Raw genomic sequence first — 15969 nt, 5'->3', positions numbered from 1 at the left:
CAATATTGTTTGCATGCACTGAAGTTAGTATAACCACACTTTAGAAAGCTGCAAAGTACTGCAGAAGTTCACATACGTGCAGAGAAGGGTTCAGTTACAAACAAAAAGAAGTTTCTAGTTCATAAGCTGTAAATTAGCCTTTAAGCTGCATTGCAAAAGTTTACTTGAATCTTTTAAACCAGAAGATTTCTAGTAGTCAGTGAGACAATACTTCAGAACCCTGCATAGCTCATTCTGTAACTACTAAAATCAGAATAGATTATATAAATTTAGGAAAACCATGCAAAACGTATACTAGTTTCAGAATTCAGTTTTTGCTGCAGTATTAGACAGGCGAACCTGGACAATTTAATAGGCTACCTGAATGCTCAAATTCCAAATCATTCAGAAACAACTTAAATAGCACTGGTCCTAATAGGTATCATTAGGGGAGTCACTGCTGACTTCCCTCCAATATGAAAAGTGGTTGACTCATATCCATGTATACTACTCTGAGCTAAGTGGAGAAAGGGTAGGGCACAAATGTTTAAAAATATCAGTGTATGAACATAAAACCTTCCTTGAGAGCCTTCTGTGCTCTGATGGGTATGTGATTGCTTCTTACTGAAGCTACAAAGCATGTGATTGCTCCTTACTGAAAACATGCATGTTTCAAATGTGAGCACAAACTCTCAGATTAATGTGGCTTCCAACAAACAGAAAAGCGTAATAAAACTTTAAAAACTTCCCTATACAGGGCTGCCTTCAGATGTCTTCTAAAAGTTGTAGAGTTATTTATCTCCTTAACATCTGATGGGAGGGCATTCAACTGGGTGGGCACCACAACTGAGAAGGCCCTCTGTCTGTTTCCCTGTAACTTCACTTTTCGCAGTGAGGGAACCGCTAGAGCTCAATAGTGGGAAAGGTGTATGCCCTGCGAGTGGGCTTCCCAGAAACATTTGATTTCCCACTTTGGGAAACAGGATGATGGATGAAATAGGTTTTTGGTGGTACAATTTTTAAAAATAAAATACACAAGGCTCTAAGCAATGCTATTTTTCTGGAAAAAGAGGTTCCAGAACGTGCCACGAGCACCTCCCTTGTTCACTTAGAACAGCAATGGTGACCATCTGAGAGGTGCTGGAACTGAGTTCTGGTGCATTCCAGCTGAAAATAGCCCTGACTCTAAGCACTTCACAAGTAGCACATTCTTACAAAAGTCCTGTAAAGTAGGACAATATCTTTATTTTCATAGAACATATTGAGTGTGAGGGAGGGCCTAAAGCATGGGTAGGTCAACTAAGGCCCGGGCCCCCGATCCGGCGCAATCGCCTTCTAAATCCAGCCCATGGATGGTCTGAGAATCAGCATGTTTTCACATGAGTAGAATGTGTCTTTTTATTTAAAATGTATCTCTGGGTTATTTGTGCGGCATAGGAATTCGTTCTTTTTTCTTTCTTTCAAAATATAGTCCGGCCTCCCACAAGGTCTGCGGGATAGTGGACCGGCTCCCTGCTGAAAAAGTTTGCTGACCCCTTGCCTAAAGGATGGCTTTAGGATGGCTGCCTAAAGCCTTCAAGTAAATTTGTGTCTGAAGTGAGACTGGAACTGGGGATTTCACAATTTACACACAGGTGCTAATTTATGCCTAAAGTTGCTTTGCCAGTTGTGACCTACAACTGTGGGATAGCAGAGGGATAATCTGGTCATTGCCCCCAGTCTGGTAACTAATCTGATCTAATGCTAATCTAATACAAGTGTTCCCTGTCATCAGCAAACTAAATTCAAAAATCTGACAAAAAAGAAATTTTTCCCCTGGTGCTTAAATTCCTCCAATGTTGGTGTCAGCCTAATTTCTGGTGTTTTATGTCCTATATTCCAAACACACTCCATATTTCATGCATTAAGCTAACTTCAGTAGCATTGGTCACTAAATAGAAGTGATATTTAAATTCATAGACCAGAAAAAAACTTGCTCTGCTGGGTTTACACCAAGCTCAGCACACAACAACTGCCAGGGTTGTAGACCTCTGAGGAGAATTCATCCAATTTACTAGAACAGCTAAGATCATCATCTGCTGGTTTGATATAGATTTTGAGTGAGGATTCTAACTGACATCTCCCAAGTTCTCTAGCCTACACAAGCAAAGCACACTGATTTTGCAATGCTAATTACTTCACTTGCAACTTCAGTTCCTGCCATGTGCACCAACCATTGTTCATATTTTCCATAGTTTATTTATTTATTACACCTTTTAAGTCATAAATAAAATTCCCCTAGCAGCACAACAGTAGGAACATGAGAAAATCACGTTTCTTTGATCTTCGTTTCTGCGGTAAAGTTTTGTTTATTAGGAATGTGCAAGAGATTCACCATGTGTAATGTAAAGGATTAACTGCATATAAACTGCTTTGACTGTATATACAAAGTATTAGCAGGACATGAGGGAGTTGGCTGTCAGCTACACTGTAAACAAAAACAACGAACTTTTCAAAGCGGGGTCCTGGTTATTTATACATACACAGAAAATTGAAATATTTTTTTTTGGTTAAGTGGACATTTTGCCCCAACCCACTGGACCAGAGGGCAAGGGAGATGAGAGGGGAGAATTCAACTCAGAAACCCGTTTGGCTGGGTTTCACCAGCCACTCTGAACGGGAAGAGAATTCCCAGCTGACAGTCTTTGAGGGAGCTCGGAAGCCGAAAGTCAGCAGGGAGAGTTGAGTTCCTGAGACAGCAGGATTGCTGGACCAGAGTGAGAACTTTTGCAGGAGCTCTGAAGAAAAACAGAGCATCTCCAAAGGCAACTGAACAACTAGAGGACTTCAATATAGTCCCTCAGTGCTTGGAGTGGTGAGAGTTAATCAAGCTGGAATGACATAAGAGAACTGGCTATTGCTTTTGAATAGGGCGAGGAACTAAATCACTCAGAGCTGCTTTTAAAGCCATAATAGTAAATGTCCTGATTTAAAGTTAACAGTGACCTGATAAGAGGATTTAAAGCAACAGGAGCAAAACTAAGTTTGACATAAAGTAACTTTTCAAGTTAGCATAACCATTTGATTTGTTTTTTATTTAAAAATAAAACAAGTTTTTAACCAGAGGTACCAGTGTATGTTCCTAAATTTAGGGTTTTGGGTGTGTTTTTTCAAAAGAAGAGAGGTAAGATATGCCTGGGAAAGGACAAGCTGGGGAGAACAGGGGTGATCCCAATCATAGTGGTTCTTGGCAAGGGGAGGTATGGTGTGTCAGGGAGGGGCAGGCTGGGTAAGGGGCACGTGGTACAGGCAATTGGTGACTGCGCCATGTGTCAGCCACTACTCCAACAAGGGGAATTGCATTTGTGCTATCAGCCAGCCCTTGGGCCTGTGGCTACTGTTGCTGAATGCCAGATTGGCTCTGAGTAAGACCTCCTCATCCATGATCTGATTATGGATGAGAAGGCTGGTCTTTATCACTGAGACCTCGGTGGGTGAGCAGGGTAGAGTTGGTCTGACCCAGTTGTGCTCACCTAGGTACTCTGTGGGGCAGACGTGGGGGTCAGGGAGCAGGAGTTGCTGTGTTCTATAGAAATTCTCTGTCTTTGCAGGCTCGCTGACTAGTTTCGAGGGTGGAGAGCATCTAGAGCATGTATTCCTGGGATTAGGCAATTGGGACAGATTAGGTATTCTGCTGGTTTACCACCGGTTTTGCTGCTGATGGATCCAATGCGTTTCCAGATGGCTCTGGAGGATTTTTTGACTGATATGCCAGGTGCTTTTGCCGAAGCCCTTGCCAACATCTGGAACATCCTAATCGCTCAGGCTGTTGACACGATGGTACCTGAGTGCCCTTTCCTGCTTGGCTTCCTGGTAGGCTCCAGAGCTTAGGGTGAGAAAACAAGCTGGGAGGCGGCATGAACGCGAGTTTGCCTGCTCTTGATGGGCTTGCACTCCCTCTGAAGGAGCAGGTACATAGTTTGGAGGTACTCCAGGATCTTTTGCTGTTGCTTGAAGCTCAGGTGGTGGCATAGCTGTGTCCCAATCTGGACAAGAGTAGCGTAACTCGGGTAAACTCTAGGTTAGATTATAGCAGGCATGGCCAAACTTAGCCCTCCAGCTGTTTTGGGACTACAACTCCCATCATCCCTACCTAACAGGACCATTGGTCAGGGATGATGGGAACTGTAGTCCCAAAACAGCTGGAGGGCCAAGTTTGGCCATGCTTGGATTACAGCAATGCATTATATGTAGGGCTGCCTCAGAAGACGGTTTGGAAACTTCAGCTGGTACAGAATTTGGCAGCCAAGTTATTCAGTGAGTCAAGACAGCTTGAGGATATTACACCGATCCTGGCCTGACTGCACGACCTGCCAATTAATTTCTGGACCCAATTCAAGGTGCTGGTGTTGGCACTGGAACACAGTACCTCAAGGACCGCATCTCCCGATATGAAACTGACCCTGATCCTGGGAACATCATCTGAGGCTCTTCTTCATGTGCCTCCTCCATGAGGTGACAACATAAGAATGGGCCTTTTCTGCAGTGGCTCTCCATCTGCAGAATGCTCTCCACAGGGAGGTTTGGCTGGTGCCTTCATTATACACCTTTAGGCACCAGGTGAAAACATTCTTCTTCAACCAGGCCTTTGGCAGATTAAAATTCTATGGCCATTTAAATGTGTTTTTATGTGTGGAGGGGCACTGGCTTGTGTTTCTGTTTGTTTGATTATTTATTTTGTGTTCTCATTACGTATTTTTATGTTGTGAACTGAACTGCAGTCTTCGGATAAAGGACAGTATACAAAGTTAATAAACAAATAAATAACAATAACCAACTTTCAATGCAGCAAAAGTATTTGGAGTAATTTGTTACTGGTTTCAATACAACAATACTAAACAATTTACATTTGGTGTTGTAGGGCAAAATGGGATCGTTTGTTATACAAATAGAAATCGACTCTCCTAAGATCCTGATAACTTGTTGCTTTAGCAGCATGATTCTTAACATGCTTACTCAGAAGTAAATCCCATTGAACTTAATATCTAGTAAATGTGTTTAGGATTGCAACTGAAATTGCTTTTACTACTAATTACAATTGTTTAAGCTGCTTTTATTGAAAATTACATTTGTGTTGACTTGAATTATAATAGATCTCTTTTGTGCGTACACACTGCTGAGGAAGGATATCTATTATTCTACTAAATTTCACAGCAGCAAAGTTTCTCTCCTTTTATTCTTAAACCTTACTGAATTTGCAAGAAAATTACACTGTTTGTCAAGCAATTAAGCCAATGTGCAAATTTGAGGGCGACAATTTGGTGAACTTCTACAAGACTGAATAGAACAGGTATATGCACAAACTAAATTAATAGAAGACAAGGGTATCAAATAATTCCTATTAAATAATTGTGCTTGTTTAGTTATTTAATATTTGACAATTATGATCAATAATCAACAAAACTTTGTTCCAAAAATATTATTTTGTATCATACTATTACACAAGTAAATAAAATTAGAGTATTTCTTTTTTAAAAAATCCAAATTCTACTTGCATTTGCTTTAGTGGAAGTTAATTATTTTCTTGACAGTTTTCCCAGAATTTATTTCTATATTCAACTGCAATTTTTGCTCTTTGATAAGATGATATCATTGCCATTATCAACAAATCCTATTTCTTTCTGAAGCCATTATTTCCAGGGAGGGTGTACTGTAACTTTTCAGTTTTGAGCCAATAACATCCTTGTAACTGTTAACAAATAGAATGTAAGTTCTTCATGCTATTTGTTTGAGATGTATTGTTCAGCAAGATCAATACTGGATCTAAGGGAACTTCATATTACAATATTTGTTGTTATTCCAATAACCTCCCAGTAGTTTTGTACAAAACTACATATCTACCACATACGGTCATGAGTTCCATTTTTCTTTTTACATTTCCAACATATTTTCAAGTATGATTTATTTATTGCTCCAATAATTATAGGAGTCAGATGCCTTTGTGCCATAACTTTAAAACAATTTTCTCTTACATTTGTATTCAGAAAAAAATGATTCCCCACCCCAAAATTTCATATGTCCTTAGCATACCTGATCACATTGTCTTTTACAGTGGTACCTCGGGTTACAGACACCGCTAACCCAGAAATAGTACCTCGCGTTAAGAACTTTGCTTCAGGATGAGAACAGAAATTGTGCTCTGGCAGCGCAGCGGCAGCAGGAGGCCCCAATAGCTAAAGTGGTGCTTCAGGCTAAGAACAGTTTCAGGTTAAGAACGGACCTCCAGAACGAATTAAGTTCCTAACTCGAGGTACCACTGTAGATTTATTTCTCTTATATGGCAGTTCTATATGGCACAGCACCCACTGTTCAGCACAGCCTACCCCTGGAAAGGACTTTCAGAGTACCAGGAGTTTTAGGAGGAATAGAAAGTTTAGTTCCATTTACACAGCCACAGGATATGAACCATCTCTTTCACACATACACATGACTTCTTCAATAGTCCTTTCAAAGGGAGCAGAAGAATGGAAGAACAAAAGATCCCAAGATTTTAGTTTCACTCAACTTAGCAAACTTAAACAAAACAGGGAAAAAACCAACCACTTTAAAATCTGTACATAAGATCAATCACATCTCTTAATACAAAAAGAAATAGAAACTGCCACAGTCCACCAGCACCTGTATAACACAGTAAATTTCTGGCGTTTATGCTTCCTTCTAGACAAAAGTCTCATAGGCTCAAGACAGAGAAGTCCCTACAGGAAGCCCTCAAGCTGCAGTCCCAAAGTATTTGTCAGGCAATCAACCAGACTACTCTTTGGATTTCTGAGGAGTCATCATTCTGTTTCAGATGATGAAATAACAAACCTAGGCCCTGTTGCATGACATTCATCTGGAGCATCTTTGCCTCTCAGGCAAGGTAATATGTCAATCTTTCAGCCACTACTATAACCTATATATTGCAGTACAGGTCCAAATCTAATCAAGCATCTTCCATTTGCAATGGAAAGATGTGCTGCTGTTATCAGAAGCATTAAAAATCCTTGAATTTCATGTCTAAATAACTATCTTCAAACGTATTTAAAAGAAACAACTAAGGGGTGAAGTCAACCCATTCATTCAAAATTGTTGGCATTTTGAGCGACTACTAACCAAAACTGACTTACTCTGGAGCAGTCCCACTAGAGATGCATGCAAGTTCCTTTATTCTCACCTCCTTCCCAAAGCTGGGAAAGAGCTAACTAGGGTTTGGAAAGGAGGTGGGAGGATTCTAGGACCTTGTCAGAGCCCTCAGGCCTCCTTTCCAAAGCCCAGCCCGTTGTTTATCCAGCTTTAGCGTGGTAGCATGAGGGCGGGCGGCGGCGGGGGGCATCAACTGTGGCCAAGGACCCCCCACAAGGCTTTCTGGGCTGCATGTTTGCGGGGGGGGGGATTCAATTACATATTCAGGTTGCACAATTGCAGCTGATTTGGAAGTCTCAAACAAGAAGTCTGCTTCCTCAAAAGACTGCAATAAGAAAAGTGAGGGAAAATGCACTTGAAACTGTGGAATAACACTTGCTTTTATGCCACTGAACATCCCTGCAAACGAATAATAATGAATGTTCATTAAGAGCCAATGTCGTCTAATTTGCCTGTAAACAAAGCAGTATGACTGCTCAACAAGCAGGTTGTCTGGAAGTGCTCACCATATCACAAACTGCTGTTTCAAGGTGTTTAACATAATACTAATGTGCTCTGGGCAGAGACGGGACAAGTCTAAAGCCCCATGGTACTTTGGAACCTGGTCTAGATTAATTGCACTTATAATTTCTGACCCTAAAAGACTCCTCCTAATCATCTTGTCCATAGAACAAAATATGAATGTACCCCATGGTCCATTTTCCGTAACACATCTATTAGACATTACTACTGTATTTTTCGCTCTATAAGACACACCAGACCACAAGACGCACCTAGTTTTTGGAGGAGGAAAACAAGAAAAAAAATATTCTGAATCTCAGAAGCCAGAACAGCAAGAGGGATCGCTGCGCAGTGAAAGCAGCAGTTCCTCTTACTGTTCTGGCTTCTGGGATAGCTGCGCAGCCTGCATTCACTCCATAAGACGCACACACATTTCCCCTTACTTTTTAGGAGGGAAAAAGTGAGTCTTATAGAGCAAAAAATACGGTAATTTTAAAGTTTAAAGTACTATGCAATGTTGTTGGCACAATGAATTCCTCTACAAATCCCCCTCCTGCCTGCTCTTCCCAGTTATGTAACTGAAGAAAAGTTAATCTACACACACACACACACACACACACACACGATCAGTCACCTTAACAATGAAATTAAAGTTCTATAGTCACTTTCAAAACTGCATCTTATTATGCTGCGTTTCTGGAGCAATAAACTGTTTCTATGAGTCCCTCAGTGCCAATACCCATACCTTTTTATAGAACAATTTAAAACCATACATTGATCTAGTGAAGGTAATAGTACATATACAATACTCACCTGTCCCCATGGGAAGGTTTCCCCCCCCGCCCCCACCTAGTTTTAAAGGTAAAAATACAAACCAAGACTGACTAAGGCTTGCAGCTCATTAAAGCTGGGGTGATTTCCCCTATATAGAATTCTATTGATCTCCATAGTCCACACTAGACAAAAAGTGTGGTCAGGGAGGGAATGATGGATGCCTCTGCCAATAGTACTGAACAAACCTGTTAGCTAATTGCTACCAAAGACAATTATCCCCGCATTGTTTCATAATGGAAACACATTACAAAACTCTAATATACACACAGGGAAATTTGATGATTTGACTGCGGAGCCATGTGCATTGAATTTCATTGTCAAAGGCCAGCCAGGTCGCTGCTGTGTAGTAGGAGAGAATGTCAGAATAGAAGCCACACTGTCTGTTTACTACAATCAGTTTAGCAACTCCACGCAACCCTCTGATCTGGTGATTCCCTGCTCTTCTCCCAGACTACTGCAAATGCATACAATTTTCAAAGGAAGCGTGTGTTTTTTTGTTTTGTTTCGTCATTTCAACCAATAGATTTTAAAACTCACATTCAGACTGCCAAATAGCCTGCTGACAACTGTTAGTTTAAATTGTAGTCGTACATTCCTGTATACGACAAACACGTAAGCAAGTGCATGACATGCGTCTGCTATTAAAAATCCAAAACGAAGTAATGAGACTACCACGAATTCAAACAGCAGAGAAATATAAGAAGCCTTCAGGATAATAATATGTTTGAATATACACAATTACAGTGCAAGTCAAGGCTACAGTATTTCATATACATTTGTCTCTTCCCCCAGAAAGCACATTCCTGGAATATCTCCTTCTAAACATGCTTCTAAATATGGTTATGTTCCTTAGTATGGAATGTGAGGACTGTAACATAAAATTCTGAGCTGCAATTCATTTCTAACTTCTATTTAGTTCTGTTTGACTAGATGATAATACAGAATGATGAAAAATTAAAAGAAAATGTGCTGAAGGTGTGCTAGCATTATAAAAATAAATTAAATAGCTGCAGAATTTATGATCAATCTATGAACTTTATAATTCACAAGCCAATGAATTCTGCTTTACTGTGTCTGATACTGTTCTGCAGAGGCTAGTATACCTGCTTCAGATTGTGCTGACTACTATTTTGACAAGACCTGGATAGCAGTAGGTCCAAAGCAATCAGAAGGTTGACTTTGACAAATGGCGGTGCTGCGGCGAAGTTGAAAATAACACACATCCACTTTAATCTCTTTCTTGATTAAATCGAAACCATACCATTCTGACATCATGTGATTTGCTCATGAAGCATCACTGCAGGTTACTTTAGAGGCTACATCTATTGAAATGATATTGAATTTTTAGAGGAAGTACTTAATTCATTCAAATGAAACCTTCACGAGGTGACTGGGCCACCAGTCACGGATTTCTGTGCGGCTTAAAAAGAAAACCTATGGGAAAATCCCAGCAAAAAAGGAAAAAGAAAATAAAAAAACCCTCTGCAATCTGCTATTGGGTGATATTTTTAGTAGGCATTATCTTTTACCTTCAGAAAGAGAAAAATATATGTATAAAGTATATTCTAAAGCCTTTTATCTATCCCCCATAGTCAAGCTCCAAAGGTAAACATTACAGTAGGTAATAAAAATGCAGAAGATGAAATTGTCTTTTTTACATGAGACTAGGCAAATATTTATGGGGCAGTTGACAAACTCCTGCCTGGTAAAGGAGCCAACACTGAGAGCAATTACCCTGATATTCATGACTCACTTTGAATATCACATTGAATATTACTCATAAATCTTTTACGAGCACATCCCCAGAGCTCACTTAACAGCCGGTTTTAATCATGCAGTTGACACAGAGAAAATAACAAAATGTATTTTTTCAGTGGCAAATTAATTTAGGCTTGAACCTCCTCCTGAAGCTTTATTCATTCTTTCATTCTCTCCCCCCCCCCCCCCGTAGCACTGAGCTTGGTTACATTCACTTTTGCATTTACCAGCTGCATTACTTGAAGCCTGCAGAATTTTAACATAGCATAGGCTTCTTTTCAAAAATTGTTTTTCCTATAATTATTTATGGCTTGATCCTGCCACAGTTAAACATGCTGGTCTCTTTCACTTAAACAGAAGGAAGTTAAGCACGTGCTTACTTTCCCCAATGACATGGATAGGGCTTAACAATCGTTAATATTGGTTGTATTCTGCCCATAATATTTTACCTTAAGACTAAGAGACAGAATAGTTTGAAAGCTCCTTCTAAAATGGGAACAGAAACACCTTTGTGCTACGTATTCAAAATTGCCTTAACTAGGGTCATTTTAATGTGTGACAGCAAGAAATGCAACTGAAATGCTATCACGTTATGGATGTAAGAGAAAACTTATTGAAATTAGTGAATATGACTAGGCTGGCTATTGCCCTTTCAACTTTATATGAATGTTCTTAGTGAAAAAATACTTTGGAAGAAAAGAATATATGCACATCCTGGATAACATTCCTCTGTACAGGGAAGTTTTTAATGTTTGATGTTTTATTATGTTTCTGTATATACTGGAAGCCACCCAGAGTGGCTGGGGCAGCCCTGCCGGATGGGCGGGGTACAAATAATAAAATTATTATTACTAAATTATTATTACATGTTCAGTCAGAGCAGATCTAACCATCATGCATGAAAATAATGAGCTATCCAAGGTTCAGGACTAAAATAATTCTCTCTTTAGCTTAATTATAATTCTATCTTGTTATTTGTAGCTAATTGTAGCTATTTGTAATTATATGAAGCTAAATATTTATAAAAAAAATACTTACGGATTGATCCTTCTTGTTCTTGTAGAAATTTTTCCAACACTATTCGAGCCATCAGTGATGGGGCAAAATCCACCTCAGGGGAAAGATGAAGAACAACTTCAGCTGTCTTTGAAATGTGGTTCCATGTTATCACTCATATCAACAAAGGGGTGTTAGGGATTTGTTCTCTATCACTTCATTTATCCTTTTGGAAAGATACACTTACCTGACCTAGGATATAAATCAGGTTACATCACAATTACCAAGACTTTTTAAAGTTATGATCTCATTCATATTTGTTACATGCTTTCTTAGCCACATTTGTTTTGGTTATTTGTGGTGTTGCAGGATATTTACTTGTGCAAGAAACTTAAACTACAGTACTCTGTTCTGTGACTACCATCATGCTTGAAGAACACTACAAGTGGGACCTATACTCAAGTGTCGCAGTGTGGTGTGCTCTTGTTCACTGTTATAGCCAGTCATACCTTCTTTCTGGATTCTCCATTCCATTGCTCCTCCGTCGTTTCCTGCTCACCACCACAACAGACACTGTTTGTGGCTACTGAGCATGCTCAGCCCTTACTGGGCTGTTTTATGGTGGCCTGCTTGAGTCCCCCCTCTCAATATTTTTTTTCTACTGCAGCAAATCTTGGGGTTCATCCAAGCATTTTGATACCTTCCTCTTGTTGTTCAGGAGCAGTGTCATATCTGTCATAACTTAGGACCAGTTTTAGTATATATGACTTACCGGGAACCTGAATGGCATTGTGGCAAGGAATATGAATGAAGCTCTAAAGTGGCCTTTTCTCTCAACTATCTTCAACCTAAAGCACACAGTTTAATGTACACTGCATGAAGCAAAAACCAACTAACATGCAACAATAGCTTCCACTTATCAACAAAATGTGCACATGGAATGCAAAATACACATACGCAAAAATGCACATACATTTTACCTAAACAGACCATTTCCACATTATTTTTAACAACAATGTAGATTAAAGGATGGATTTTTAAAAATCTTAAATAAAAACAGATATACTGCATATATACTGCATTTTCATTTAGATGATACAAACCTATAGGTTCTGATTCTTCAGGCAGGCAATTAACAGCATTGTAACACATTTTTTAAAGGTTAATAACAAATACCCAAATCTAAATTACTTCCCTCCAAACCCAAATCTAGTATATTTCGGACAATTTGTTTAAAAGAAACAGATAGGCTGTTGTTTAACAATCTCTTATTGATAATCACCAAATGTAATAAATCATTAACGCTAATTCAAGATCAACCAGTTTGTTTTCTAGAAGAATATTAAGGTTATGAGAAAAAATGAATCTTATGTACCTCAGAAAGGAGGTTTTCTAAAATATATTTAAGATATAGGGATATTTTCTGATATAGATCCTGTTCCATTTAAAGACATGTATTTATTTAAAAAATGAGCTGCAGTATCCTCTGAATACCAGCATTTTTTTTAAAAAAATGCAAATTACAATACCCTAGTGAATAAAGCACTTTTTACTTCACAATAGATGACTAAACCTCACTCGCATTATGACAATCATTATTTTCTTAATGTTTTCATGTGTATTAATATACATTTTCATTTCATACAAAATTAGAAACCAGAAAACCCTAAAAGCTGCCCTTATTTGTACATATTTTTTCCAAATAAATATATGTACTTGGATGCCCTTAAATTCCCCAAGTAGAAAGGAATGCTTTCTACAGAACTGCTTATTTCCAGTAACCCACATCAGAGCTGACATATGAAAAATGGTGAAATTACTGAAGGTAGTCCAGCCTGAATAAGGACTACCTTATTAGTTCAGGTACTTGCATCTGCCTAATTTTCATATTAATCATGCACCCATCTTTCTCTGAAATAGGGCCATCATGCTTCATGTCAGAATTTAGCATGTAAGTAAAATTCATAGTGCTTCAAATCCCACTAGAAAATATTTGCCTGGTGTGAACTAATTTTATTATTCTTAACACACATCAGAGTTTTGAGGGTTGTTGTTTTTTAAATTAACCTTCTGGATGCAGAAAATTAACATATCTAATACCTGAAATTTTACAATAACTTGGACACAAAAAAACCAACAACAACAGAGGCCTATTCTTATTTAAGAGGGATGCTACGCATTGTAATGCATCTATGTTATATATTTCTCATCAATTTTTACAGTTTCTACTGATTAAATATATATTGACTCATAAAGTATTACCATTATACCAATTGTCAGCAGATGCAGGAGTATGCCGTTTAAATATTAACTATCATATAAAAATGGCAGCTTGATTGTGTAGAAGCAGTGATCTCGTGCTTGTTACTGCCACATTTCCCTAATGCACCAGAAGCAGTCACAAAAAAACATTACCTTTCAAATATACCTGCTACTTTGCTAGCAATAAATTAAGTTACTGAAAATAACTTTTTCTTTAACCACAATTTTATTTATCTCCAAGTTTCTTTTTAAACCAAACGAAACCTAACAATATGAATTGTTAGGTTGCACATATATAGTATATGGTTAAACAAGTGCTTCAGGTATTAGAAATTAAGTGTATTATCTGCATGTGAATAGAAACTGCATGTACAAAGGGAAAATGCAACGGAAAATATATGCAAACAAGACTACTAACATTATATTTATTTGCACCCACGAGGTACTCTGCTATGACAATCTCCATGCAATGTATGTTATTTACTAAGGATGTGTTCCATTACAGTATTTCTTTGTTTAAAAGGAAAAAAGAGAACGGTGTAAACTTGAAACATTATGTCAGAAACCTCAAGAAGCATCCTTTGGCACTAATACAAAGCAATCCCTTTCGTATGTTCACTCTATTATTACAATGTATAGACACTTCATAGACCATTAGAAACATCTAGTAACTGATAGGTAATTGCTCATTTGCAGACTACAGTAATGTAAATCAGACGGAAGCTTATGGAAAAGACATACTTCCTTCCTAATGTAACATGTAGGACTAGCTGCTACTGTTCCGCTTATATTCCAAGTACATAATTTTTAATGTAATTTCCCACCTATTACTATTTAAAAAGCAACACAACATTGTGCATTTCAGGATATTCTTCTAAGGCTTGTATAAGATTTTCAAAGCATATCAATTAAGATAGTTATTGCTGCAAATCAATATATTAAGAGATTAAAGTTACATCTCTCCCTAGACAGACATCTGTCATAATTATAAACATTTTGTGCTGTAGCAGAAAAGCTGCTTCTGGAAATCTTCGCCATAAATAAACTAGGGGTAGATGGAGCTGTCTTCACTCTGGTCCACCCCTAAAAGCACTGATCATGGTCCAATCTTCCTCAAGCTCATTGGATGGGTGATGTAGCCAGTGTTTAAGCAAGCCCATCAGGGACCTCAGTGCCTACAATCTAAGCTCCTGTCCATCACTGTCCACCTACACTGGACATAAATCTGTCACCACCAAACTGCAAAAACTTATTGCACCTCTAAATTTGGGTAACTATAACACAAATGTCAGATTATCAGTTCTTTGAACTACGGTGTACATGAAGAACAGAAATTAATATTAAACTGTTTCCTTTTGCTATAATTTACATGCTAAAAGGAAGATTTAAAAAATGTAATTGTTTTGACACTTATTGTAAAATCTTACATTTTGTTTATCTTTATGAAAAGAAAACTTAACACGAAATTAAATTCATTAATTATTAAAATGCTGAAGTACATGAAAGTAAATCAGCATTTTAAAATCAGCATTTTTCTTCTCTTTCTAGATTTATTTTAAAAAGGGAAGAGGAAGGAACCTTCCAATAAAAGAATAAATGTGCTATTTGCACATTCACCTTGTAGGTAAAATATTAATTACATTAACTCATTAACTAATAAATGTATAAAAGTCACTAAAGATAAGTCTCTTATTTTTACCAGAGAAAGATGATTTTTAAAAATGTTTTACCTCATTGGCCAGGTCCAATAATACAGGAGAAGTTGCATTTTTTATCACTCCATTAAGGTACCTAGACAATACAAAAATAAAAATAATATTGCAGATTTAAAGAAAAGGTCATCACTGAAGTCTTAAGTCTCTCTTTCTCTTTCCCCCTCTCTGGAAAATTCCAGGAAGAAACTGATTGAAGAAAGTAAAGTTAGCTTAAAATATATTTTTTTGCAAAACAGTTCCTGGTGACCAAACTCTACTATTGCTTCTCCTTCATGAGCAAATCAGAAATATCTATGCCACTTCATTATTAAAGTCCTACATTTGAGGTGCTGATTGTGGCTTGTGAATGGAGTAGTCTGAAAGCTGGTCTCAGTGGGCAAAGTCAGGCATGAACCTATAATATGAGCTCACTTGAACTGCTCCTCAGGCTGGCTTTCAGTCTTCAAACTCTCTGAATTTCTACTCAGAGATGAGTTCCATTGAGTTCAATGGTGTTTTCCTGGTTAAGTGTGTACAGGAAAATCCTGATTGTTATTATTTACCTCCTCCCGTGAGCTACACCAGGCAGTATGACTTTTACAGGCAGTGACTATTTTACGTGTGTCCAACTGACACGCGATCACACATACGCCCATTGCTGCTGACCCAGAAGTGGCCCTAAAATGGGACGGTATTGGGCAGGAGCGGAACAGGGTGGCCTTATGCACGCTCCAGTGATGTGCGGGGGTGTATGTGTGCTGAAATGGAACCCCTGTGCAAAATG

General features: G+C 38.3%; 1 protein-coding gene across 11 annotated transcripts in view; it reads right to left on the bottom strand.

The window, feature by feature from the left end:
* CDIN1 (CDAN1 interacting nuclease 1) overlaps positions 1-15969 on the bottom strand; it is a 115311-nt gene that overhangs the window by 61054 nt on the left and 38288 nt on the right. For 7 of the 11 annotated variants that reach the window (XR_008329485.1, XR_008329486.1, XM_053381568.1 and 4 more), the window contains exon 4: positions 11272-11344. The exons of 1 other annotated variant lie outside the window; for it this stretch is intronic. Coding sequence is in view for 8 of the 10 variants with exons in the window: in XM_053381568.1 (XP_053237543.1) it covers positions 11272-11344 (73 nt within the window). In the remaining 2 variants the exon portion in view is untranslated. Of the gene's footprint in view, positions 1-11271; positions 11345-15221; positions 15283-15969 lie in introns of all 11 variants that reach the window. 3 more of the 11 variants (XM_053381601.1, XM_053381594.1, XM_053381618.1) reach the window with 1 other exon arrangement.

Source organism: Podarcis raffonei, chromosome 1, assembly GCF_027172205.1.
Source record: "Podarcis raffonei isolate rPodRaf1 chromosome 1, rPodRaf1.pri, whole genome shotgun sequence".
Lineage (NCBI taxonomy): Eukaryota > Metazoa > Chordata > Lepidosauria > Squamata > Lacertidae > Podarcis > Podarcis raffonei.
The sequence above is the reverse complement of the archived record's forward strand: the minus strand, read 5'-3'. Positions and strand labels throughout refer to the sequence as shown.